This window comes from Epinephelus fuscoguttatus, linkage group LG3 (assembly GCF_011397635.1).
Source record: "Epinephelus fuscoguttatus linkage group LG3, E.fuscoguttatus.final_Chr_v1".
NCBI classification, from domain to species: Eukaryota; Metazoa; Chordata; class Actinopteri; order Perciformes; family Serranidae; genus Epinephelus; species Epinephelus fuscoguttatus.
In genome coordinates this window covers 13,724,495-13,752,479 of record NC_064754.1, presented here as the reverse complement: position 1 = coordinate 13,752,479, position 27,985 = coordinate 13,724,495, and the positions used below count along the sequence as shown (strand labels likewise).

General features: G+C 40.2%; 1 protein-coding gene across 2 annotated transcripts; it reads right to left on the bottom strand.

Annotated features, from left to right (window-relative positions):
• Positions 1–27,844, bottom strand: galnt7 (UDP-N-acetyl-alpha-D-galactosamine: polypeptide N-acetylgalactosaminyltransferase 7). 2 transcript variants are annotated; one of them, XM_049570530.1, is made up of 15 exons: positions 27,188–27,844; positions 23,939–24,050; positions 21,682–22,000; positions 19,339–19,505; positions 18,015–18,145; positions 17,693–17,772; positions 15,379–15,561; positions 12,418–12,535; positions 12,172–12,294; positions 8,491–8,606; positions 6,867–6,969; positions 6,650–6,748; positions 5,718–5,846; positions 4,609–4,612; positions 1–4,010 (listed from the first exon to the last, which is right to left on the bottom strand). In XM_049570530.1, the coding sequence occupies exons 1-15, from the start codon at positions 27,308–27,310 to the stop codon at positions 3,877–3,879; spliced, it is 1,941 nt and encodes a 646-aa protein (XP_049426487.1). In that variant the 5' UTR covers positions 27,311–27,844; the 3' UTR covers positions 1–3,876. The 2 variants fall into 2 exon arrangements, with proteins under 2 accessions (XP_049426487.1, XP_049426479.1); XM_049570522.1 differs by lacking the exons at positions 1–4,010; positions 4,609–4,612; positions 15,379–15,561 and adding an exon at positions 14,943–15,125 and having other exon boundaries at positions 5,601–5,846.
• Positions 27,845–27,985: the final 141 nt, after the last annotated feature.

Genomic DNA, 27,985 nt, shown 5'->3' with positions numbered 1-27,985 from the left:
TAAAAATCAGGTCTTTTATTTTCTCCGTCACCCACCGCTCAGCCCATATTATTAAATTTCTGCTATAAGTTAGATATTTACAACATCATTCAAGGCCCTTCAGAAAATGCATCGTGATCGTCTTTACAAAGAAAGTCTATTTACATTGTACAAAACATTGCATACATGATCATCCATACACCAGACCCTCTTCCCCTTTAACATACCAAAAAAGCACCCACATTTTCTTCATTCGCCGTTTCCCCCACCACACGTTGTGTATTTCTCACTGGTTTCACTCCCCAGCCCGACAACCCAGTGTTTGTTTGTTTTTTCATTTTCAGACAGGCAGTTACTAAAGTCACAGACAACTGGTCAGCTACTGAATTACTCTTCAAGACTGTCAGTAAGGCAGGCAGTTCACAAGTCCTCAGTCTGTTCTTAAAGATGTGCTCACCACGCATGGGACAAGTTTTCCTTGTAGGCTTTCTACCAGAGATCCCATTTTCTGACAGCAATCTTTTCATTTTAACCCAAAACACAACTTTTCTTTTTTAAACATTAACCAATAAATCTCCTTCTGGCAGAAAGCCCTCTGGGAAAACTTCTCCCAACTGTGAGCTCACCGTAACATATTCAAGTTCCTCTAAAGCATCTCAGTGTCTGTAGGAAGTGATGAGAATGAATTCTAGCCTATAGAATTTAACAGAAGTAAAAGATAACCAATCAAATTGAACAACAGAAAAACAAGCCACTTATATTCATGCTACTGTGCATTTGAAGCATCTTCTAGATGGGATAGTTTCAGTCATGGCACTAGGAATGCACTTAGAGATGGTTTAGAGAATCTAACGCTGTATGAAGCTTTATGTATATTTTCATCTTCATAAGTTTCTTTTTGTCCTGGTCAAGCTTTTAATAACAGTGTGGTGAATTAAATTCTGCTAATTCATTAGTCAAATTAAAGGGACAGTTCACCCTGAAATCAAAAATACATATTTGTTCTCTTACCTGTAGTGCTATTCATCAATCTAGATTGTTTAGGTGTGAGTTGCAGAGTGTTGGAGATATCGGCTGTAGAGATTTCTGCCTTCTCTCAAATATAATGGAACTAGTTGGCACTCGATTTGTGGTGCTCAAAGCGCCGACAAAATACATTTGACAAACTCAACAGCAATGTGTCTTTCCATAAATCATGAGCTTTGGCTTTACGTCTCAGATGATATACTCATACACCGGGAGCTGGAATTAAACATCTCTAAAACCGGGTCAAATCATATGGGTATGCCCAGCTTAAGAGGAAAAATATGTATAATTAATTTTTGGGGTGAACTGTCCCTTTAAGCCTGTTAGATTACTGTATTATCTTCAACCTAACAGTGTCCCTTTATCAGGGACACTAAAAGCGCCTTTCACAGAGAGTGGAGTGCAAATGTGAAGAACAAACACATACAGTTCAATATTAGAATACGTCAGTGTCAGTTAGAGCCTATTCAGCATGTGCCTATAGGAGCGTTAGGTACATCTCTCTCTGGACGGCCTCTCCACCTTTGTCAGGTTTGGCTCCGGAGAAAAGTTCATGTAGTTTGACTGGCATGACGAAATTGGCGTGTTGGCCCTTTAGGAAGCAGATGACCGAACATGGCCGAGCAGAAACAGTTTGTCATCTCTACATGTTGATTGTTTACATAGATAAAACAAGCCACAACTTTCACGCTCATGTTTGTCGCCGTGACACCGTGACCGAGTCAACCACTTTGACGTGATTCCTCTGTGACAAAGATTTGGCTCACCTGAGTGTTCTTTCTTTGACAGATCCAATAAATGCTTAGTTTTTGACATCCTATTTTATCGCACGACTCCAGCCTAAATGCCATCTTAAAGTGATAGTTCGGATTTTTGAAGTGTGGCTGCATGAGATACTTATCGATAGTCAGTGTATTACACAGAGTAGATGGCGGTTGGCACGCTCCGTTTGTAGGACCAGATGGCACTGGCACACCAGAAGCAAGTCTTATTTTAACCACTTAAATAAAGGCATACCTACAAATGTCAGCATCAGCTAAAGCAGACACTATATTAAGATTCTTTTCACTGCTTTACCTTGCTTTCAGACAGCCCTTTCATTTAGCACTACATTTTCCCAACCATATAACTTTAATATTCTTACGCAAAAGCACTATGCAACACTGTTTCAGTCAGGCTTTCAGTGGTTTATAAGGAGACAACAAATATAAGAACATAAAAAAAATGGAGTGATTATGGCAGCAACGATGAAATACCCTCACTGTGGAGACAAAATTGTAACTTTACGAACCAGAGTATACAAAAGGAAGAACGTCTGCGGAGGGAGACTGAATGGGCCGATAAAGAGAGTGAGGAGAAACTTCAGTGGGAACGGGAGGCCCATAAAGAGCAGAAGCAGAAAGCAGAAGCTCACTGTGAACTGTAAAATGCATGCTTACTGATCTGAAGAGCTACTGCTGTCTGGACATGGTTATACGACAACCTCAGGATCTTTGTGACTCAGAGGATTCCAGTGCTTCACCCTTTACTGGCTGTTTAGCAAGTTTAAATTTATTTGTAGGTATTTAGCGTAATCTTACCCGATAGTTCAGTACAGCAGTGCTCCTCACAAAATGTCTCTTGCTCATTTAGTGGTGGTTTTGCATAATGATCGAGAAAAATGTTACTGCAAACGCTGAGGTGTCTCAGTCTTGCAGGTGGAGTGTTAACGTCTATATTCAGTGCAACTAGCCACAGCTGTTTTCAATTGTTTGTTTGAACAGCTCTGAAAAACAAGTTCACACCATCTTTGAAAAGTTGTTTCAGTCGGATCACGCAACAGCACTCTCTGATCTGAACAGCTGACCTGCAGCGTTATACAGTGCATAGTACAGTTTCGCACTTTTGCACTGGAAGATGGAAGTAATTTGGTTGAGAAAATGTAGCGCCAAAGGAACGGGCTGTCTGACAGCAAGGTGAAGTGGTTAAAATACTGTAAATATAGCATCCTCTTAGAATGATTTCGATGTTTATAGGTAGGCCTTTTTTTATTTTATATATATATTTTTTTTATTTCAACATTTTCATCCGCAGAAATTCATTGCTGTTCGTCTGGGGTGCAAGTCCTATCTGGTTCTCCAAACAGGGAGCACGCTGACTGCCAACTACTGTACGTGATACATTGACTCTGGAAAAGTACCTCACACAGCCCCACTTCAATAAACCCAAACTATCCCCTTTATCTTACTTGTATATGACAGCAAGCATTACACCAGCTAGCGTATATACAGACATGTCACCTGGCTAAACGCGCTGATGTTTCATTGAATCCTTCACCAACTTAAAGGACTCTTTGGTAGGTGAGCTAATCAGTTTGACTGAAAAGGTCTAATAAGAGTGCGACTGTTCAATAGTCAGTGCTGATGTGATTAATTTCAGAAATCAATGTAGTGGTTTAGAAAAGACCTGAGAGCCCAAAAAGAACCAACAGAGAGACACAGTGTAAACAAAACCACAATGAAAGACAGAGATGGCGCCCAACATGTCTTCGGTTCAGTGTTGAGGTGATTCGGAGGACCAGCAACTTCAGGCTCCACACAAACCAGTTCTTCTTCTACCATCTGGAGTGTCTATGTGTCTGTATAATGCATGACTGTGTGAACCAACAGCACCAACCAACGGTTTTGGGTTGAAGCTGGTGATATTCAGTATCTTTAAACTGACACTGAGTGGCTCATATCAAAACATTATTTCTTTAAAAGGACAGTATCAGCTTGATGTATCTGTAAACTCATAGTATGGATGTGTTTCTTGGTGTGTGCGTGTCCTCATACAGTCAACTTGTTCCTCTCCGAGCTCCCAGTGGTTTTCTTTGTGCGTGCTGCTCAGTCTTCAGACAGCCACTATGTTGTTCATCTCCCACTTCTGAGTGGTTTTACTGGTGTCACAGTCTGATATGAAGACCTTGTGGAGCAGGTCGGAGCGGTCCAGACATTTCCCTGTTAGGAGAGGACAGATGAACATCACTATGAGTGTTGTTACAGGAATTCAGAAGCCACTCCTCCAAAATGGATTCCTGGAATTGAACTTTATCCAATTAGAGTTTGTGGTCCAACGTGGATCTGTTCAGAGTTACTCAACTTGGGAACATTTGAGCTGATCTACTTTAAGGCAATGTGATCGTGATGTTCTGACTCAAAGTGGAGCTCTGAGGCTTGTTGCAGTATTCCACAGCAGCTACATATAAACATGCCTTCAAAAGGGCAATAATCATGTGACTAAGGACTTTTGAGGCAGTTGTCTACTGTGCTTTGTCGCTGAACATGCAGGTGGTTCACTGACTGACACACACACCGTGAGTTATAGTAGTGGTGGACTTAGACAGTTCAGTTACCCCCGTTTTCTTTCAACCGAGCCACAGCCGCAAGCCTAATCACCATGCAGAAGGAAGTGCACATCTACTGCTAGCTCAAATAGCACCTTGTAGCTAGCTAATGTTACAGCTCAGCTAAAGAGAAGGCCATTGATGTTTACTTCTCACACTGTCACAAGTCTGAGCCTCTTGTCTATGAGCATATGCAGAGTTTTACTTTGTATGTTTTCATATATTTTTGCTGTTGTCACAGTCCTCGTCTCATCATCTCAAAATCATCTTTTTTGGATTCTTCTTTCACCATGGAAACATGAGTATTAAACAAAGTTTTCTTCACAGATTCAAAGTAACATGCGATGAGTAATTGATACATAAATAGTCGTTTGTGGATGAAATATTTCCTTTAACTACACACAGGCTAAAAATCCTGCTTGAGCTACCATCTAGTGGTGGCTGATCAGATGGCAGTTTTTTTCCAACTGTACAAACCAAACCCTAAGTACAGATCATATTAAGAATACTGTGACACCATCAATGACTGGTTGAGTGTGTGCAGGCTACGGTAGAATTTTTTAAAAGCCTTCTTTTAAATTAAAGGGATACTTTGCTGATTTTTCAATCAGCTCTGTATCATAACAATGTGGGTAGTATATGACAATTAACTGTGGTAAACTTCTCTCCATCTTACCAACACCCAGATCTCCCTGCTCATCTCAGCTGAAATCAGATTGTTTTAGGGCTGTTGCTCAAACCACAGACTGTACTTTAACATTTTCGTGTGCCCGCCACCAACACAGAGTATAGAAGCAGATCAATAAAGTGACCTGCCTCTCTTTCTCTTAAACTCAGACCAAACTCAGATCAAACTGTAAAACTAAGCAGCACTGATAAAATATAAACCAAGATTCTGTTACTGTATTGCCTGCACTGTTTAGCTTTAGTGCCTACTGCTAGTTGCAGGTTTTCTACCCCTTGAGCAAAAGCAAATGCCACAGCCCAGTTTTCTCTGGTCATGCGGCACCTATTTAAAAAATATTTGTGTCCTTCTACTTCATTGACAGCCCAGTTTTATGAAAAGACCATCTTTCAAGCTGTAAAATAAGTCTTTGTTTAAGGCCTCCTAATCTTCCTTCCACCGGTGACATGATGATTGTCACTGGTGACAATGAATCCCTCTGTGAAAAATATATAAAAACTGTTGTCTTTCTGAAATATTCCAGCACTTTCTACTTTCTGTCTCAGACTCATCAGTGTGCTCTCATCCTTTCCTCTTTGCACACAGTGGTGAGTAGAGCAACGTCAAATACGAGCACTGAGGAGTGAATCTTTTGTTTTTATCAGTTGTGTGTATGTGTGTCACCTTGAAGTACTTCCACTCAGTGTGCTGGTTCTGATCACAGTGTGTGATGATGACAGCTGAGTTATCACTCCCTCTGGTCAGGCACTGGTCGTACTGCATCAGCTGGTTGGCTTCATTGATACGGAACAACTACACACACACACACACACACACACACACACACACACACACACACACACACACACAGAAAGATAGAGAATTTACACCAAGCTAAATAACACATCATGTAACCCCAAACAACAACTACTAATGTACAAGAATTAGTTCTGAGAGTTAAAATCAAGAAGGAAAATTGCCAAAATTACAAAACACCTGATAGAGCATGGCGAGTTAAGACAGAATTACGTCACTGAGTGACATGGAGTCCAACAGGCTGTTGCATATTAGATGCCGTTTACACGTTGCCGGCTATTTTCATAAACGGACATTTCACCGTCTCCGTTTTCAAAAAGATCTTCGTTTACACTTACCCGTGTATATATACACAAGAGCACACCAAACCTGTAGGTGGCAGTGTAACGAGAAGCTCAAGCCTTCCATGTATCCATTGTCACCATAGCAACATAGGTCTCACTTTTTACACAGGCGCAAGTTTCGGCGCATACTGTGACGTGGGCTGCCTATAACTCCGTTTATCTCCGTTTATCTCAGTTTACATGCAAACGCGCAACCAGAGTTTTCCAAAATCTCCACTCTGGAGTTTTTAGAAAGACTCGTTTTCAGAGGAGAAATCTCCGTTTGCGTGTAAACGAAGGGCACAAACGAAGGAAGATGTCTCCGTTTATCAAAATCCCCGCGTATGTGTAAACGGCCTCTCAAGCTCATCAAAAACCAGACCAAACCAGATCAAGACCATCTCCATCTGCAGGTCTCTGCAGGCAACTAAAGCAACACACCACATGAGGCACAGTGTGGGTGTGTGTGTTGATTACCTGGTTGCCACCCATCCTGTGGCACGGTCCTATTTCCACATTGCCTCCATTGGTGTGTCCCATACTGTCAATACAGTAACTTGTCTCAAAGCCTCGGATCTACACACACATGGAAATGATACACACACACACATAATGTTATGGCACAGTATATTACTCATATATTAACAACCATGACAGAAACAGTGTGTGCGTGTGTGTGTGTGTGTGTACCTACCTCTCCCCATTCTACATTTTTAGGGGGCAGAGGGTAATGCAGCGGAATGTCATATGCTATTTCCTCCATGAACCACTTGAAGCTCTTACATCGATGTTCCTCCCTGACAACAAACAGCAAACAAGCTATTAATAACTTGTTAACTTACAGTTTCACTATGAGCCGCTACATAATGTTTTCATTTCATAACCAGTTCTAAAAAAGATAGAGGAACTTCATGACCTTTCAGCTTATTTCAGATGTTGAATTTTAGAGCAAAAGACCTCCTTTTAAATGCATAAATAAATGAATAATGGATATAATGCATACATGGTGCATGGGTCGTGGCACTCGGACAGTGAGTGTGGCAACTCCTGCCTTTTTATCCATTATCCAATAGATTTGAAATCCTGTTCAACCAAGTATGCAAGGAGACCTGTACATCTGTTCTGGGTTGACTGTGTAGCTGGTTGCACCAACAAGGATTAATTAAATCTAAGATTAGTTCCAATTGGAGTTTAGTAAAACTAGGTTTAAAATGAGTAAATCCAGGTTTAAAACTAAGCAAAGTTGTGTTGCACAATTAAACTCTATCTCCATTTAGTTTATTGATGTAAACCAAAATTAAATAGAATTTAATCAATATGCAGATGATTGCTTACTCAAATTGAAATAAATAAATACATAACTTTTTGCATACTGCAGGAACCTAATAAATAGGCTGTAAAAGAGGGGTGGATACCATTAACTTTTGGCTGCTCTGAATCCATTGCTCAACACGTAGAATTGTTTGCTAGCTAGTTAAAAAGCTGGTCTGTTAGCCTGTCGTAACTCATGATGGCTCAGCTGAGAGGCTCGGATTTCTCGTCCTTTGAGAAAAACTTGTTGGTCGAATTAATAAAGTAATATGGCCAAATAATACAAGACAGGAGCACAGGAAAAAAGAGACTCTCTGGCAGCAACTGGCAAACAGTTTTAACAGAAAACGACATATTCAGCATGATAAAACTCAGTTGGGCTGAATTTGACCCTTAACTTTCATCAAGGAACCTGATTATTTTGCTCTATCCATTTAAAAAAGGCAGCCATTTCAAAAGTTAAACCTCCTCAAATGTAAGTTTAAAGTTAATACTGCATCACATTTTAAATTAGAGTTTCAATGTTCGTAGCAACAGAATGAGTAAAAACTAATAAGACATTTGAAGAGGTTTAAACTGAATCTTTCTTAATTGTAAGCTCGTTTTAAAGTTTGGTGCAACATGATTTAAGTTAACCAGTGATTTCATTTCAAAATTAATCCTTGCAGGTGAAACTCAGCCTGTATGTGTTCACATTTTGTCTTTGTCCGTTTTGACTGTGATGAAGAAACAGTGGTGTTAAAACGTTAGACTGTTTGCACAGTTTAAGGCTGCAAATCGATCAGTATGCTCCAGCCCTCTAAAGTTTGCTCTAAATTGGCTGTTAGTGGACTTTTCTTTTTGTGTCATCTCTCAACTGTCAACGTTTGTCTGGAGCAGCCTTAAACTCAGACAGTGTACAGGAGCAGAGATGTGGAAAGGTCTGATCAAGTAAAACAAAAGCATGAAAGTGTAAAGATTCAGTTATAAATACAAAGTGTGCATATGTTGTTGTATGTGTGTTGTACCTGAAGTGTTTCAGCTCACTGATGTCTCCGTAGGCTAGAGTGAGAGTTTCTGGACGACTGGCGTAGAAGTAGTCCTTATATTCATCCCACCATACCTCCACCACACGAACATAGTTCTGCACACATACACACACAGTATTATGCTTCATATGACACAAATAATAATTATTTGTTTGGGTTGATAATCAGTTTAACAGCCTCTGATTTTATGGCAGTCTACACAAAGATCTGTAACACATGAATCAAAGTCACATTTAGAAACTAATGTTAATGGAACTATGCTTTACAAATTTATTTTTATTTTATTTATTTTTATTTAACCTTTATTTAGCCAGGTTAGTCCCGTTGAGATTAAGAATCTCTTTTTCAAGGGAGACCTGGCCAAGACGGTCAGCAGCAAAAACACAAAGTTGCAGACAGAGACATACAGGGAGAACAAGTACAATTCACAAGCACTAAAATTTGCATAAAGAAAAACTACCAATAAGTCAAGACAAGTGTTTCTGGGAGTAATTTGTACAAACAGTCAAGCTAAAAACATCGACATCCCATAGAAACTGCTTCCAAGTCCTTCATTTTAGATTTAAAAACATTTAACGACACGAGCTCCTTCAGTTTTAAATCATTCTGCAACAAATTCCAGGCTGAGGGTGCAGAATACCCAAAAGCCCTTTTCCCAATTTCAGTCCGAGCATTTGGGACAGAGAGCATAAAGAGGTCCTGAGAACGCAGTGAATACTGCCCGGTGTTTTTTTGCGTGATGAAAACACACAGGTAATATGGAAGCAGACCAAGAATTGCCTTATATATAAAGGTGTACCAATGTAGGAGCCTACAGGTTGCCAGGGGGGGCCATCCTACCCGAGAGTACAACTCACAGTGATGAGTCAGTGCTTTACAATTTGTAATGAACCTTAGGGACGCATGGTAGGCTGAGTCAACCATATGGAGACATTGAGCAGAGGCATGCATGTACAAGAGATCACCATAGTCTAATACAGGTAAAAAAGTTGCAGCAACAAAGAGTAAACAATAGTACTTCTTGTGCAAGACTAAGTATAATACAGTTCAAAGTTCTACATCGAGCTCACTTCTCCAAAGCAAGATTAGCTAAGTTGTACCCTGATTCAGATGCAAGTTGTGACAGGTGCCAGAACACTCCAGCCAACTTGACTCATATGTTCTGGTCATGCCCTGCTCTGACAACTTACTGGTCTATAATTTTCAAATTTCTATCTGAAGCACTTAATACTGATTTCCAACCCAATGCAGCAGCTATATTTGGAATCACAGTCGGCCAATACTCCGTATTTAGGAAAAGCCACAAAAATATTATTGCCTTCACGACGTTGCTCGCTCGCAGGAGAATTTTATTACACTGGAAATCAAAACACCCACTCTCTTCATACAGTTAGAGAAGATTAAATATTCACTTAGGGGATCTAGTGACAAATTCTTCTCCATCTGGAACCCAGTTTTGACACATTTAAGTAAACTCAAAACTTTGCCTGATGCCCTGTAATAAAATTTCCCAATTCAAGATATTTAATGATATAGAGTACAGTAGGTCTAAGCACAGTTTCACTAATAGTAAACTGGTAAAGTGTATTTATTTATTTATTTATTTATTTATTCTCTTCTCCTTCCTATGTCCTCTGTTGTGATTTCTTTCTTACACCCCCCCACTTTTTATTTTATTTATTTATTTTCCTTCTCCCTCCCTCCTCTATTGAAAGTCACTTTATATCTTTGTCAGGGCTCGCCTTACATTCCAATTGTGTATAATGTCCCTTAGGAATAAACACCGTGTACAATATAGTGTACTTATATTACTCTTGCACTGGTTCAAGCTTGTATGACCGGACACTAGTGAATAAGCATGAACATGGTGGCGGTGTGCGTGGCTAATCGTGGCCTCTCATGTATCTGTGTATGTTTATGTATGTGTATGTACTGTGTGTGGGCACATGTACTTATTGGCTTGTCTGTATACATATACTCTCTTTTCTTGTGCTTCTGTAGTTGGGTGCTCTCCAGGTTAGGGTGGGTGGGTTGTTCGTTTGGAGTGGGAGAAAAGGAAAAATGGAAATATCATTCCAAGTACTTACTGTGTTAAGTATATACTTACTGTATTTTTGTACTTGTTTGGATTTCCAAATAAAAAATATTTAGAAACTAATGTTAATTAATTCATTTTCTGACCAATTTCAGATTGAAGGCATCATTTTATTTTCCTGTTATGACTTTTACAATTTGTCCTGTACTGTGAAGCTGCCTGGATCAGTCAGTATTACAATATGAGTGCTGTAAACTAAACCACTAATTAGCTTTTAAACATTTAATGACTGTTAAACAAGAAGTCGAGCAGGTACAGTTAGTATGTGGCATGCAAACAGGTAATTCAGGGCATGTCTGCATCCAATTTGGAGCCAAATGTGGTACTGGAAATGACGCTTGTGCACGTATACCCATCTCACTGTAAAGGAAGGAATCTCTGTCCCTCTGTCTGTCTTTGTGTAACTCAACAACTGTTCATCTACTTCACATTTGGCGGGTGTATTGCTGGGGACCCAAAGATGTGCAGTCACATCTGGTACAGTTTGGACACGTAACATGTTCAATATTAATCAACTTTGAATATACAGAGAGTCAAGCACGTCATGTTCATGTTTCTGATTGCGATTAGCTGTTACTTGACCTCCCAACACCAATAGCATTACTGCCAGCAAAATACCTCCAATAATTAAAGCCATGCTTTACTTTATAACCGCAATAATTATGTCAAAACAACAGCTATCATGCCAACTTGGAAATGAATTCCTCTGCTAAGTGTATTTCACCAATGTTAGGGATTTGGAGCCCCAGGTAAACACCATCTTGCTTTACTTTCCACACTTTCTCTAACTGGAAATACTGGTCTTCCTAAGGGCAGGACAAGTTCTCAAAACATTATCATTTTCTGAATTAAAACTATTAATCATTAAGAGTAAAACTATGGATACCTGCATTCAAATTTTTACTGAAAGTGAAAGCATGACAGAAAGGCATCATCAGCTCAATGTACTAATGTATTAATGTCTGTTTAAGGTGGTGCTTTGAACTGTAATATAATGCTGGATAGTTTAATGAATAATAATGAAACATATTTTAACTGTTGTATTTTGTGAGTAAAATCTGAATCTGCAACATAACCAGTAACATATCTTTGTCAGGTGAATGTGGTAGTACAACATTTTCCTCTGAAGTACAAGTAAAAGTACAAAACAGGTAAGTTGTATACCATTAAGTTGCATATTTTTAAGGTGTTTTTGGGGCCTCTTTATTTCTTGGTACGGCAAGTTACAATAGTAACATAAGTCAATATTTTTAAATATTTCAATATTTTCATCTAAACATCACAATACATCTTTAGCTGTTTGGGGCTACTGCGCAGGACCTAAAGAAGTGCAGTGTCAAGTGTGAAACTGTCTGAGGAGTCAAGAAAGCTGTGAGCAGCAATACTACAGGTCGAGCAATCACTTCGTTCCAAATGGGCACTGAACTAGTTTCCACAATGATGTGTAAAACAGAACCATGCTTACACATAGCTTTATAAATCTGATTTAAATACATTTTGGTTGTGAATCTACACAGAGTTTTATGCATCTGGCTCCTTGTGTTTCAAAGTGTGAGCCACTGTACCTTCAGGGTAGGTGATGACCCAACATGTGCAGGTGGAGGGTTGCCTTGCCATCCCTGTAGTCTGTAGATATGGCCCACACGAGAACAGGGTACAAAGAGCAGCTGGCCACCACACTGCCAGATCTACATAAACATACAGGAATTTAGAAAAATATAAAAAGGTGAATTTTATTGTGAACCATTTTAAGTGACGTGTGTGTTGCTATTTAGCCTCAGTGTGTATAAACCAGTCCATTCCATGTGTACCTTGTATGATATTTCAAAATTCTCTCCTCCCCATATCTGCAGTCCAGGATCATACAGACCCAGCTCAAAGAAGAAGTCTCTCTCTATAGCAAAGAGACCACCTGCCATGGCTGGAGACCTACGGGTATGAAGACAGACACGCATGTCCAGAAACAGACACAAGCTCAAACAACATTACTCTTCACACTTAACTTACTCTGTCAAAATAATCACATCATCTATTCTTTTGAAGTTGGTCTGAAAATCACAAACTGTTAACTCTGTGTAAATATTGGCAGGTGCAATAAAGCCCCGTCAGTCAGTCACTGTATTAATAACAACAATGAGAACACAGAACGTAACATCAGACTGACAGAGAAGCAAAGAAATTAGTGAAAGCAAAAGTGGAGAAAAAAGTGTGACAGCATGGCAGGATGAAATGAAAAAGCAATTAGGAAAGGTGGGGGTGATGGTGCCCCGGTCCGAACCCAATTCACACCAGAAGCTCCCGGACAAAGACACGACAACATGTCCCAACACAGATTCGTTACTCCCTCTTCCCTACAAAGACATAATCCTTTAAAGGCCATGTAGTTCAAGTGGGCTAAAAAGAAAAGGTAGATTCACAGACTCCCCAAAAAACAGGACATACTTTGCTAAGTTAACCATTAACAAGTTACAGCAAAAACCATCAGAGAGTCAGACTAAGAGTAGGAGACGAACAAGAGTAAATTCCAATATATTTAACAAACTGGGCCAACAACACACCAATGAACTCCCAACAGTAGAAACACTGAAGCACACAGGTGGTCAGTTGACAGGACAGTACCTCCCCATCAGAGGAGTTAGATGGTTTTGGTTTAGTTGGTTAGTTATGATACGCAGTAAGAGTTAGACTCAGTAAAATATCTGATGTATTTAAAGTTTTCCAAATGTAAATATCTGCAGAACTGGTATTAAATATCAGCTGATGATACATGTTATCTGTTCTCAAAGGGAAACTTCAGTGTTTTTCAGCCTGGACCCTATTTTCCCATGTTTTTGTGTCTAAGGGTGCTTTCACACCTGCCCTGTTTGGTTCGGCTCAATCGAATTCAAGTTCGTTTCCCCCCTAAGCGCAGTTTGTTTGGGCAGATGTGAACACAACAATCGCACTCATTACAACTGGACCAAGACTTTCTTGAAGAGGTGGTCTTGGTCAGGTTACAAAAGAACTCTGGTGCGGTTTGTTTGTGGTAAGAACGTGTTCCAACCGCAATCCGAACCAGCTGTAGTCACATTACCCATTGTTTGGGTTAAACATGAGCATTTTACAGTCCTGGAGGATTATTAACGTGCACCTCCTCCTGTACTGCCTTAATATGCACATTCAGCACATCCAATGCATCAAAACATTGTTTTCTAGTTGGAGCCACGCCTCGTTTTCAAACTGTATGGTTTGACTAAAATGAACAATGACAGCACGGTCCACGATGACCAGCGCTAAAATCAACCTGCGTAGTTGTCCCTCCACTGTGACATTAGAAAGTGTCATGTTCATCTTGAAAGTGTAGTCATCTTCAATGTTTTGTTTACTTACTGGATTTTCCCGCATGGAAATTCTGACCAATCAAGAGCAGCTTTCTCGTGCAAGGCATTTAATCTGGTCTGCTTGTGAATGCTGCCGTGAGAACACATACCAACTCTAGGCAATTATGTAACTTAGGTCCCTGATTCGGACCAAAGCAAGCAAACTCTCGGTCTGAAAACACCCTTAGTGACTCATGGGACCAACAACTTTGGAAATTGGTCCAGTAGAGACCAAGAGACCGCTGCATTTGGCAGCTGCAAAACAGGCTACAATGTAATCACTACAGGCAACTGTGCTCTGTCAGTTTACGTCTGTTAAACATGCTTTTTTTGTCACCGACAGGCTCAGATTGTTATTCTGAGTGTCTAACAGTATTTAAATTAAATGTTGATACCCTTCACTTGTTTCTGTCTGTTTTGTGTCCAAATCTCACAAACATATTGTTCCGTTTACTGTTTCCGGTTAAAAACTCCTTGTTGTTGCCTTAAATAGCAGTACACTTTTGTGTTTGGTACAGTTTGTGTTCACACCTGACAGCTATGTGCAGAGTACACGAACCACACTCGAGACCACCTATTCAAGCAAACTCGGGCATAAATCAGCATACCATGGTGGTTGCTGTACACAGCGTTCATACAAACTGTACTTTAAGGTCAAGTGTACTCAGATCCGGGCCCAGGTCCCTGACGTAAAAGCCCCCTCAGGCACAAGAACATGGGAAAATAGGGTCCAGGTTGAAAAATACTGCAGTTCCCCTTCAATATTCCTGTTTTTAAGGTTAATTTAGGTAGTATTACTGAGATGAGTCTGTATTTATACCCGTTAGATTAGAATTAGAATTTCTTCACAAGTAAGTCGAGGTAGTGATAGTCTTAATGTCAGACATATCATAAGCTTCTGTCCTGGTTAGCTGGGATATGTTGGTCTTCTGTGTTGACACTGTCCAGATTAGTCAGGAGGCATTGGTTTTCTGTACCTATATGGCTCAGTGCGAGTTTTTCTGCTTTGTTTTTCTTTGTCTCCCAGAGGAACTCTCTTCCAGAGCATGCTCCAATCCCAGGCTCCTCTAGCAAAGCCATCCTCGTCTCCTCCGCCCTGGGGCTCGATGGTGTACTTCTGGCCGTGGATAGAATCGATCAGAGGCACCGTACACACCGTTCTGACAGAGTGGGGTTGGGGCCATGCATACAAGATACATGGAGGGGGGGGAGGGTGCACACGAAAGGAAATAAAAACAGGCAAGTGCGGACAGCAGTGCCGGTAAAAACACGAAGACATCGGGTGGGGTGTCAAAGACCAAGACAGAGCAAGACACAGTGGAGGAAAGGACAGGTGGGGTGAAGGGATGGGAGATGGAGACACAAACAGAACAGGGATGAGTGTTAGCATGCTGGCTGCTGTGGTGTGTGTACCGGTAGGGCTGGGTGGTATGTTTTCTCTTGGCCTTCTCTCTCTGGCTAAGCGGTACTCTCTTCCAGAGCAGGCTCCAATCCCATGCTCCTCTAGCCAGGCCGTCCTCATCTCCACCCTGCTGGGGCTCCATAGTGTACTCATTACCGTCTATATAGTCTATCAGTGGTACTGTACATACTGTCCTACACGCACACATACAAAGACACACACAAACCTTTGTCTGTATTGGGCTGTGATGAATACCTTGATATTGATTTTGCGATGATATCGTAGGGTTGACTATTGGTGCTTTCACAAAATATTTACACAATTAGCTTTTGATAAATAATCATCAGTCATGTGGATATAAAGACAAATAATAGAACTGCTAGAACAATCTGGTAAGTTCAGAAAATGACATCACTTTACTGTAATGCAGCCTTTAAAACCAGGAAAAGACAACACTTAAGATATTACTGTAACCAAAATCTAAGACGATATCTAGTGTCATATCATGATATAAATATAACATCGATATATTGCCCAGGACATAAATACTCTGTGTGTATGCAGTGGTGAATAAAGTATTCAGATCCTTTATTTAGTTAAAAATACTAACACCGTACTGTGAAAATAATCAAAGTAAAAGTCTTGATTAAAAACCTTAAGCATGTTAACTTCATCAGTAAAATGTACTTAAAGTCCTAAAAATAGTCACTGTGCAGTATTATATCTGATGGTTTTGGATTACTATTACTGCTGCATTAATGTGTGTGTTGAGTTTTACCACTGGAGATGTTTAAAGTTGTGCTTATTTAACCCCTTCGTTGGGTAGTATAATTTACAGCAATGCATCATATTCTATAAGAGCAACATTTTTTGTAGACGGCAGTCCTGTGAGAACCATGAATCTTTTCATGATGTCAGAAAAACAGCTGTTTTCAGCTTTATGATGATTCATTTCTCCCCTGATTCAGGAGGGTTTTTAAAGAGTTCATTTGGCTTAAGAAGCAGGGGAATTTTCTCAACACATAAAAGAACACTTCATCCTTCAGTTTATCACAAAAACTAAAATTAACACATTTGGAAAAGTAACTAAACCTGTTAGATAAATGTAGTGCCATAAAAGAACAATATTTCCCTCTGATAGTTACATTCAACCGCTGTATGCATGGCACAGAATTCTGCAGCAACAGTGTTGTAGTAAACTGTGGCAGGTTTGACTGCATGAACAGGAATGCCCAAAATCACCCACCCCAAATTTGTCTTCAAACAACTCGTTCTCCTGTCTTAGTGAGATGTTTTAAGAAAAAAGCAGATTTAATGTTGTGATAAGAATGGACACAACCTCAGAAACTTTCTCTGAGTAAAACATCTGGAGCAATGGATGGAGATGTAGACATCTGTAATATACTATTAATCTATCTCCATCACTGGATCAGGACAGAGGAGAAATGCAAAATAGTAATAATTTTGTTCATGAACAGGCTGCTTTAGTTTAGAATAAAGGTAAGAACACAGATCTGAATATCTGAGTAATCTTGCATGTCACTGGCAAAGATCAAAAAAGTAGGAAAACATATGGAGCGTCAGCATCCACCCACGCAGCGTACAAACTACCACTGCGGCCTCATCGTATTCCACCCTCACTGCTGTTTGTTTGTTTAACTGGTGAAACTTGTAAGATCAATCATTCTACCTCTCACAGCAGCACACAAAGAACTCATGTTTGGAGAGAGTAACCTTGACCCCTCAGGTGTACTCTGGAGTGAAAGTGTTCAAAGCAAATATTTAATTATTTACCCAAAAGGTTTAAAAGGTTGAGTACAATGACCTTGCATAGAAATATTGACTGTTGCGAGTATTTTCGTTCTCGTATTGGTCACTTCCACAATGAATGGGGTTGTGTGTAACAAATAAAAACATACAATCAAAAAGGGTTTTCACCCCTTCAGGTAGTGATGACCTGATCAAGTTTTTATCCCCCAATCAGGAGTCCTTTGTATAGCTCAATATACGCAGTCCCTGATCAGTTAAAAAAACGTCTTGATTGTCCCCAGTCCGATCTATGAGACAGGTTTGGGACATCCCTTCCTTCAGGCATTTAACACATTCAAGTCATTGGCCACAGATAGTGCCTGTGGGCAGATTACACACAGCCTAATAAAATGACAAATTTAACTACATGAATGAATTTACCACACCAGTTTAATTAATCATGCATCAAAACACAAAGCTTTCTTTCAGATGTCTTCACTGACCAAAGCCTTGAATCATCTGTCACCTCCCAAGATGCTAAAACACTCTGAACAGGTGTGAGTGTGTGTGTGTTACCTGTCTTTTGAAATCGGAGCAACCAGTGGAGCATACCAGTTGATTCCAACCTCACAATGAGCATCCAGGTAGATAAGCACCTAAAAAACAAACACACAAACACTTAGTATGTACTGAGAATGTCACAGTCTCAGTCTGATCAATATTACTAACTGTTGAGTAGTGTTTTACAGCTAGTATAAAGTTGAGAGCCCAGAGTTAGAGACTCTATCTGCAGTTTTATAAACTAACATATTTTTCACACAGTAGTTGTGGCAGGAGCAGCAGCAGCAGCAGCAGCAGCAGCATCAACAGCAGCAGTAGCAGTAAGATCATATCATACCTGTCCTTTAGTGGCCTTCTTGGCTCCTATACTCCTGGCCTGGATCAGTCCTTCCCTCTTGTCATTTCTGAAGAGTTTCACGAGACCGTTCCACTGCTTGATGTAGTCCTCCAAACGCTCCTTCAGATGGGCTAAACACACACACACGGAACTGATTTTCAATATTACATTTTACACAATAACATGTCTGTGTGTAAACCACTAACAGAGGTACTTGTTTGACACCTGACATTATTTGAGGATTTAATAAATTGAGGTCAGCTTTCATCTTTGCACAGAATCAATGTATCTTTGCTCTTCCCACCATCTTGTCACTGTTGCAGAGTTACATTACATTTCATATATCCATGACAGTCCAGTCTCCATCAATTAAACAGTAGCAAGCTCTACTCTGAACTCTGTGATTAGATGTGTTGAATTCTTTTCTGTTACATCAGTGTGAGAAAATGGAGGTTCATAGAGACTATGAATTCTAAAAATGGCTGGTGCTACAATGGTTCAAGTGTTCAACCAATTAATGTACAGTTATGTCACTAAGGTTCCTCTTGTGCTGGGAGAATACCTAATACTGAAATAGGAGCTAAAAAAAAGTCACTCAAAATGTCGTTCTAAGAAGTATGATTATTCCTAGTTTCTTGCGTTGAGAAAACAATCATTTCGCCTATGTGTCTGTCAGAAAGTTGCGCATGGAGAGTGGAGACACAGCAAAGACTTCAACCAACAGTCAACCAGCACGTATGTTCTGCGCTTGCGTAAGAGGAAATAATTATACAACATCAGCGTACTGTTGTATGAGCACAGTGTGAAGTGGCAGTGATTATTTTGCCAGTGGGATACACTCACAGGGACTCATAGGCACTAACATGTAGGCACTGCTGGATTGTCTAACACAACATAAGACAGAGAACCTCAGATTACAACACAGTGAGAGAGATTATGATTTCATTCTCTGCTCAGGATGCTATTACTCCAACTATATCTTTAGATAGCAAATAGTGGTTCGCTATTATATTAATGCGGTAATGGTCAGGATGTACAGTTCCTTTAAAAATCAATGTCCTTCCCTCTTGGTGCACAGAATGAAAAATATCTTGTGCTTGCAGTGCACCCTGTAACAATCACAACCTTGCTACAAAATGTGACTTCACCATGGTGACAGTCAGCTATTGGAATCCGGACACTGGAGCTAAGGGAGGTCTCTTTAGTCTTGTTACTTATTTTTGTGCATTGATGCTGGATTGTCCAAGAGATAATCACAGTGCAACTAAGATTACATTTTTCTCCAACCCTTATAGTTCATGTGAGGAAAATGATGAAAGCTCACCTTTGTTGCTGAAGTCATCTATCATGACTATCTCAGCCAGGTACCTCCTGGGAGTCCTCTTGATGACACTGTGGACGGTTCTCATCAGCGTGGACCAGCCTTCATTGTGGAAGACTATGATCACACTGGAGGTCATCAGTCTGTCATCATAATGCCAGTATTTACACCTGGAGGGGTGGGACAGGGTGCCAAATGCAGATCAGTTACATTCATGTCATAGGTTCCCTACTAGGAATGTTGCTACTACCTCTCCAGTGCAGCTTCACCTCACTCAATGACATTATATCCACATTACTGATTATTATTCATCAAAAATCTCACTGTGTAAACATTTTGTGAAAGTATCAATAGTCAACCCTACAATACCGTACTAATTTGTACTTAAACATGCTGTGGAACTGTTTTGCTTTGCTCCTTCACTGACTACAGCACAGCATTTGATAAAGTATGGAGGCATGCACGCTTGTTAAAACTGCAGAAAGCATTTATTAATGGTAGACTGTTTAATGTCATTGAGAACCTAAACAGCCATATTAAGTCCTGTGTTTTTGCCAAATCTAATTTTTATTGTTATCTTGACTGGGGTCAGACCAGGTGAAAACCTATCCCGGCAATTATTTGCACAATTTATCAAAGATCGAGAGGAATTTCTGGTACAAAATAGATGCTAACTGGCCACATGGGGACATCAAGATACTAAGTTATATTATAACTCATGGTATTAACATATACACGATACTATCAACAAAAGAAGGACTTCAAAAGGCAACTGATAAAATGTGTTATTTTTGTAGATAATGGACATTCAGTGTAGATAACAGTAAAACTAAAGTTACAGTATTTGCTCACCAGATGAGGAACTAGAAATTGTACATAGTTTTAAATATATCACTATTTTATTTCAGTGTAATCGTTCATTTAAAATTGCTGTCAAGGAACTTTTTAAACATTCACTTCTCCACATTGTTTGTGATAAGATAAAACACACCAATGGCAGTGCAGCTCACACGAGTTTTTAAGGTGCCACACATATGGACACACCCTTCGGCAGACGTCTCCTCCTCTATGTCAAATACAATGAAGGAGTATCTGACCATTAATCTGTACTGCAGTTTCTTGTTGTGTTCACTTGTGGATTCTTGGCTTTTCATTGTCTAAATACAGCATGTCCACTGCTGTTGCCACTGTCTGTATAGGGTGTGGAGTATGTTGATCCATGAATCTAAAGCAACAACAATCCAATGAAAACAGTGCGTAACTGAGGAGGTTTCTGATGTGTTATCATGTGACTGTATTTTCTCTGTTTGTTGCTGGATGTTACATTGAAGGCAACAGTAAAATATACAGCTGAGGAATGGCTTATGTTAGAGCATCTGAAACCACTGGGTGGGACTGACATAATGGCAAACATGGTGCATCCGTGATGTGGTAATGTAAAGGACTGGCTCAACACACAGTGTGTAATCTTCATCTGTCAGAATGGTTAAAGGCTGCTTGTTTAGTGGGGTGTGTATGAGTAATGCCTTACTGCCTTGTTGTGTGTGTGTGTGTGTGCGTGCATGTGCTTGCATGTGTGTGTGTTTACTTTAAAGGCAAGTCAATCCAGTATTTTAAAACATTTAATCCAGATCAGAACCATCCGGGTTTTGTAATCCCTGTTTTTGCTACCCCAGGCAAAATTGTAGGTTTACGTCTGTGTTAATGAATACTTTAACCAACAAATGGACGAATACCCGAAGACTGGAACTCTAGATTCTGTAATCCAGATCTTGTGGTATCTGGATCAAAAAGATCCAATCTGAAAATTCTTTAAAAAACCAAGACAAACGCACAAGATCAATTTTATCTGAGAGAGCAAAAAAGGGATTACAAAAGTCAGATAATTCTGATCTAGATTAAATGCCTTAAAATACCAGGCCCAGGTGTGTGAGCTGGTTTATTACATTAACATGTGGAAAACCATAAAGTACGTAATTCTTCTTCACTTGACAGAATCACTGTCATTTCTCAAAGACCGTATTTTACAAATCTGGGCCAGCTTGCTTTGAGGTGTTCACCTACTTAAACTAAACATGCAGACAGCCCAGAGCGACAGAAATTATCCTACCATTGTGTTTGCTTTCATTTGTTTGTAAAGACTTTGGCCTGTGGGATCTGGAAGAGAAGATTAAACTGTTCCTTCAAGACACACTGAATGCTGTCAAGTGTAGTGCTCAGTTAATACACACGTTCAATATCAAGATTAGCTTGCCCTAACAGTGATATAAGGCTGATTACAGTTAAACAATACAGTGAGTAACAGAGGTGGCAGAACCTGTAGTCAGTATAAACAGCAGTACTCACTCTTCGTGGCGAAGATCACTGATGGATCTGTCCAGTGATATCATGTCACTTGCCACCATGTTGAAGCCAAACTCCTTGATGGACGCCTGGATGGAGTCTTTGTACTCCGGACCCAGGACAAAAGGCTTGGCGACCTCTCCAGGACCGTTGGGGACCCCATGAGGCTCAGGTTCCTTGGGCTCAAAGTTACCCAGGATACCTTTCTTCAGGACGGGGCTGGTGTAGGCTTGTGTGTGGGGTTTGAATGTCACATACTGCTGCTGGATCACCTGCTTCTGGTTGAGCTGCTGGTCAGGGTTCTGGGGGTTGTTGGCCCCTCCTGGAGGTGACAACCAGAGACCAAAGATGACACAATATCAAAAATACAAATTCTAATAAAGCTGTATCCAAAAAAACTAATATATAATATATAAATATCTAAAAATGTAATATATATTACTACTACTCATCACTCTTCAATAGTAATAATATTACTTAACTTAACACTCCCTGTCAGCAGTAATTCATTACACTACTTTTTATACTACTTTTCCGTTACACCCCATAAAATTGGTAATTGCGTATTTCCCCAAATTCAGATGTCAGCCTCTGTGTGAATGTCAGGGTAATCACCGTTAATTGTAGCTAAGGCTAGATAGCTTCTTTTTGAAATGGGGTATTTCTGTTGCCTGTGACGGTATTTTCCCAATGCTCTGACTGAAGGATGGAGAGTCACTCGTGAAGCAACATTTCATCCACCACATATTCAGTCACAAGCTTTATCACTGTAGCCTGCAGCTGACACTGAGTAAAATCCAGTTTGAGATGTTTAGCCAGTGAAGGGCTACAGCCGACCTCTGCAGCTGAGGAGGGCTCCCCTTTGGTGGGATGTATTTCCCGGAGCTTCTCGTTGCTGTGCTGTCAGTTATAGTAAATGAGGTGTTTCAGACCTCAGAGGTTTGAGGACGTGTGTTTTGTAGTGGAAAGAGTTTTAGTTCAACCACCTGCAGCAACAGGGTTCTTGTTGTCTTTCTTCCTGGCAAAATCAAAGTGATTAGAATATTTCCAGCTGCTAAGGTAAGCTTTTCCAACTAGCTTTGTGATGTGCCTGCGCAGCGCGACAATTACCACAATGAGTTCGCTGGCATGACTGTTGTATTTCAAGTCAGTAGTAATGTGCTAACAAAGTAACGATGTAACGAATTGTTTGGTTTTGGACTAATTGTTATATTATTACTGAAATTCTATTAGTAATTAGTTACACTACTCATTACTGGAAAAATTAATGTTAGTACTGTAATGTGCTACTGCGCAACACGCTTGATACCACCTAGAATCTATAGGTCCAGGGAAAGCAGGTCCCTTCTGCTGTTTGAGTGTCTAAGCGTACTGTTCTTCATTTTAAAATGTATTTACACAAATTTTTTGGCTGGACTACAACAGCGGGACTAGCCCCATGAACGCAAAAGTCCAAAGGTGTGTCTGTTAACATGTTAATTATTACACTAATCCCATATGTGAGAGTTTTCAGTATGTTCTGAAACCTTAGTATGAAACAAACATGAATTGCATACTGTTGACACCAAAATATTACAGCATGCAAACACTTGACACTATGCCTGCATAAAATCCCAAAATGCAATGCGGTAGTCGACAATATTCATAACGGACAGCCACCAAGGCAGCTTTGTGATGTATTAACGCTTCAATTTAAGTTTAAGTATAAGATTTTACTGTGCTCGGCATAATGAGAAGTAGTTTTGAAATCATTTTTAAATTACTGGTAGAACTGAAGGTGAAACTGGTTACCATGGTTACGTGTCAGCAAGAAGACTCTGAGAATTAATTTGATCAAATGTGGTGAAATATCCTAACTTTTGAAAATGTATTATGTAATAATCAGAGTTGTAAAGATCTGTCCTCATACTAACTTCCATTATCCTAATCCTCTGTGAGACCATGCATGTATTACTGTAACAAAATATTGTAACCCCCTTGTCGTCTGTTTAGTAAATTCAACCGTTTCCAGACCTGCTCTGGGTTCTGTGTTCACTACCCTGCATTTACTCTTCGATAATCTGTTTTTGATAAAGTGTGCAGCAGCATAACTACCTTGCAAATACTTCTTGCTCGTAAAAGTCACACAAAGAAAACTTGTGTATTAGTACATGGAAAATAGCAGAGGTCACCTTTATGCCTGCACTTGCTCAGTAAAAGCCTGAGTCTTTTCAGGAGCCGGGTTTGTTTATGGGCTGTTGAAAATGGAGCTGTGACTCACCATGTTTGAGTCTGATGGAGCTGAGGTCGACCTCCACCCCTTCCACATGAGGCCAGGGCACCACAGGCTTAAACTGGTCTGCTAAGTCTCCTTTGGGCAGCACACCTTCATCCTGCATTGAGGGATATGACAGAGGGTGTTAGACATTACACAGATGCACATTAATACAGTCGTCGAGCATGCTGGGACAAACAAATGAAAAATAATAAACAAATACATGATTTAATATGGCTTTGGACTAACTTTAGGTCGAGTGACAGTGAGTAGGATACAACACAGCAGGTACATGTTTCATTTGGGAAGATTAATTGGAGTTGGTAAGAGCCTGTCAAAAGTAATCACTAACAGAGATGGGTGAATGCAAGCTATTTAATTCTCTGTGGGTTTGTCATTATGAGCTTTTAAAACTAATTTTTCCAGATTTTTTGGAATTTTCAAACCAATGCATTTACAAGTGGGGCTCCATTTTGTTTGTCTTTATGCATGCACACACACGACGCGCACAAGCACATAGGTGACGTGACGCACATTTCTGGCAATGGTTTTTCCACTATTCCACTGATCTACAGTTGTGCTTTTACAGGTAGCTGAGTCACATTTGACCCCCTTGATTACAATGAAACTGAAACATGGAAAAGCACCAATTGATTGAATTGAAATATACCGAAAATGTTCACCAACCACAGCTAATGTAATGAAATCTTAAATTGATTCATAAAGCAGCACTAAGAGGGACATGAGTGGACAGACAGAAGTGCTGTTGCAGATCTTGGTGAGGACAAACTTCCAAGTTTCAAAAACAATTTACCTGTGTATTCAATACACAGAGTCATGTTCAAGTCACTTTCAGAGGGATTAATATTTATCATGATGCTGTGATCAAACATTAACCAGCCACGCAACTTAACTCATCACTCTGCTGTGTTTATCCAAGGCCAATTACAGGCGGTAGCGTGTAACAGATAACAAGTTCCCTGCCCTAAAGACTCCACATCATGACATTAGAAGGAAGCAGCCTGAAAGAACTGAGTATACTATTGTACTCTCTTCATGGATTTTCTTTTATGTTCTTTGTGCTGATGTGAACATTTTCAATTACACCCACACAAATCAAACTGCCGTCAGAGCTGATGAAATTTCACAAATACCAAGAGTTCAACCTGATAATACAAGGTGTAGATCCAGAAGGCCAACAAATTACAAAGAGAACAAATGAATTAAAATAATGCTGGGTATGAAAAAATCAGCACACATTATGCACTTAACAAGTAATTGAAACACTTGATAAATGATATTTTTGTAAATTATGTTAATTTGAGAACATATGTAAAGAAGACAGGGGCAGCTTGTTGACACACTTTTACTCTAAATGGATCTATAACCTCTTTTACACTGCCTCTTCAAGGCGGGAATTTCATGTCCTTATGCCACCTCGCCGTTCTATATAAAAGGTACAATCAGAGTTGTCTTGACTTTAAGCTGGCAAAGGAGGCAGTAACAGCACTAAATCAATGTCTGTGTAAAAGGGACAGACAGCAGTGCAGGGTTATGAATGGGACGAGTGTGACTTTTGACAGCATATTATGTATCTGGTGGTACGGATTGCGGATTGCAAGCAGCTGAAACTTCACCCAGTTAGAATTCCTTCAATGTTCATTGTTCAGGACGTTTTTATTGGAAGCCATTTTATCTGCAGAGGTCAGTTCCTCTCCAAAATAACTGGTGAAACCTGTAAAAACACTGGTTAAAGCTGTTTCACAGTACAAAATCAATGTTTTAACAATGCTGCTTGTCACAGAGGGGCTGCCAACTAGAGAAGCAGATGCAAAAATGCAAATGGCCCTATATAGAGGTTTTTAATGTGAGTGGAATTATCTGCAGAGGTCTCTTTCTCTCCAAAACAAGCGGACCCAATTATTTTAACTGGTAAAAACACTGGATAAAGCAGCTTGGTGTTACAAAATGTTTTTCCAACGCTGTTTGGCTCATCTCAGACGGACTGATAGACCAGCACCTGCTTATGTATGTTCACCTTTTTTGTCTAACAACTTAAGATCTGGCCATTCAAGGTTTTTACTGTGAGCCTAATTATCCACAGAGGTCTCTTCCTCTCCAAAACAAATGCACCCGGTGATTTATCGCAGTAAAAACACAAAAAAACTGTCTGTTCTGGGATACTGTAGAAACATGGCGGCGCAACATGGAGATCTCCGTTGACAAGAACCTGCTCCCTGTCAATATAAACAGCTTTCTATGGTAATAAGAGCATAATAATTCCTATTTCAAGTAACACTTAAGAAAACATACTTCTTATATTCCATTTCTGCCAATATATCTACCTAAATCTTACACACTGGACCTTAAAGACTATTAAACTGTGCAACTCACTGTATGTTAGAATTATTTAACTATAATGTGATTTGAATATCCTACCTATGCTGGTAGCACAAGATGATTTAGACATTGATATGCTATCCAAAGTACCTCAACATAACCCAACTGGTTGTGTCCACGGTTGCATACCGATAATTCCTAATCCTGTTGCAGTTCATGTCTTGAAGTAGATCAAGTGTGACGCATTTACTGTGCCAAAAACAAAAGCTCAAACATAATTTGACGGTCTAATTGATCTTGTAGAAAGTTATATCACGTCACATACTTGCTGTATGATAATACCAAAGTAAAACTATGTTATGGACAGTTTCTAAACTAGAAAGCAGGACTTTTGGGACAGGCATACCTGCAGTAATGTCAACTTTAAGTTCCGCCTTGGGCACACGACACCAGTGTGGTGACATATGCGGACATGTATCCTGGAATGACCGTGTTGAGATTTAGGAAGGTAGCTTAACGAAGACAGTAACGTGTGAATACAGGTGATGTTACAAGGATGCAACTGTACATCAAAATATGTGAATTCACCACATTAAGTAAAGAGGCAGCTAGCGTTAGTAGCTAGCTAGGAACAAATCTCCATGACAACCAATGTATTAGAGCTAGCAAACACCTGAATGAAAGCGTGCTCTCATGTCGCTATATTAAGAGTGATATTTTTAATATTAAAGACACGCAATCTGCTCCTACGACCCCGCTGCCTCCATTACTCATCACCCACACACTTGTAACTCATTTTACATAGCTACGTGTGTTACACACCTCGGCGTGTTGGGTTGGAGTTATGCTAACACTGATAACTGTTAGTTCCCTCTTAGACACTTCAGGTTAACTCGACTGCTGTTGTCAACTCACCCGTTTTCCAAAGGGGTTGTCGTCGTTGGGCTTCGGTGACAGAGAAGACCAGAGCAACACCAACCCAAGAAAAGTCCCAATGACGAGCAAACTCCGTAGCAGAAACCCTACTTTCAGCCTCATCTTAGAAACTCTTCCCCGGTAGCCAGGCTGCCGACAGCTAGCTAGCTAAACTAGATTAGCTGCTACTGCTCCTAGCAAGGGGGCTAACCGGCTGGCAGGAGAGGCAGGCGGCGGCGGCTAACAACTACTTCGCTGCTGATGTTGCAAGTTTGAACCGCAAGGCTTGTACTAACTCGACAGGCGGTGGCGCGACTGTGGCTTTCAAGCTTAAATGATATTTTGTAATCCAACAGGCTGATGGAAACGGATCCTTTCCGGGTCTTATCCCTGTCTCCTTCTTGACAGTTGGTCTCTGTGACCTGCTACTGCTGACACTGCTCCAGTGTAGCAGCCCCCCACAGTGTAGTTCTGCCCAGCTGAGAGAGGCTCACGCCTTTACCTTTAAATAGCTCACCTCACACAAGCAATAATGTTGCCTGATGTATTAATTAGTCTGTAATGTTGTCACCACATTTCTAACATCCAAATTTTAAGTACTCAAAATGTGTCTCACATAGCTCAGGCTGACTCGTGGACTCATGCGTATCAAGCAGGTTTAGTGGGTGTGGGGTGACAGAGACAAGAGGTCTGTCTGGTTTTTCAAACCTCATATGTTGGGTGACGCGTGGATCAATTATTTAAAGGGCTGTGGCTCCTTACTCAACGCCACGTCATATACAGATGCAGAAATAAAAA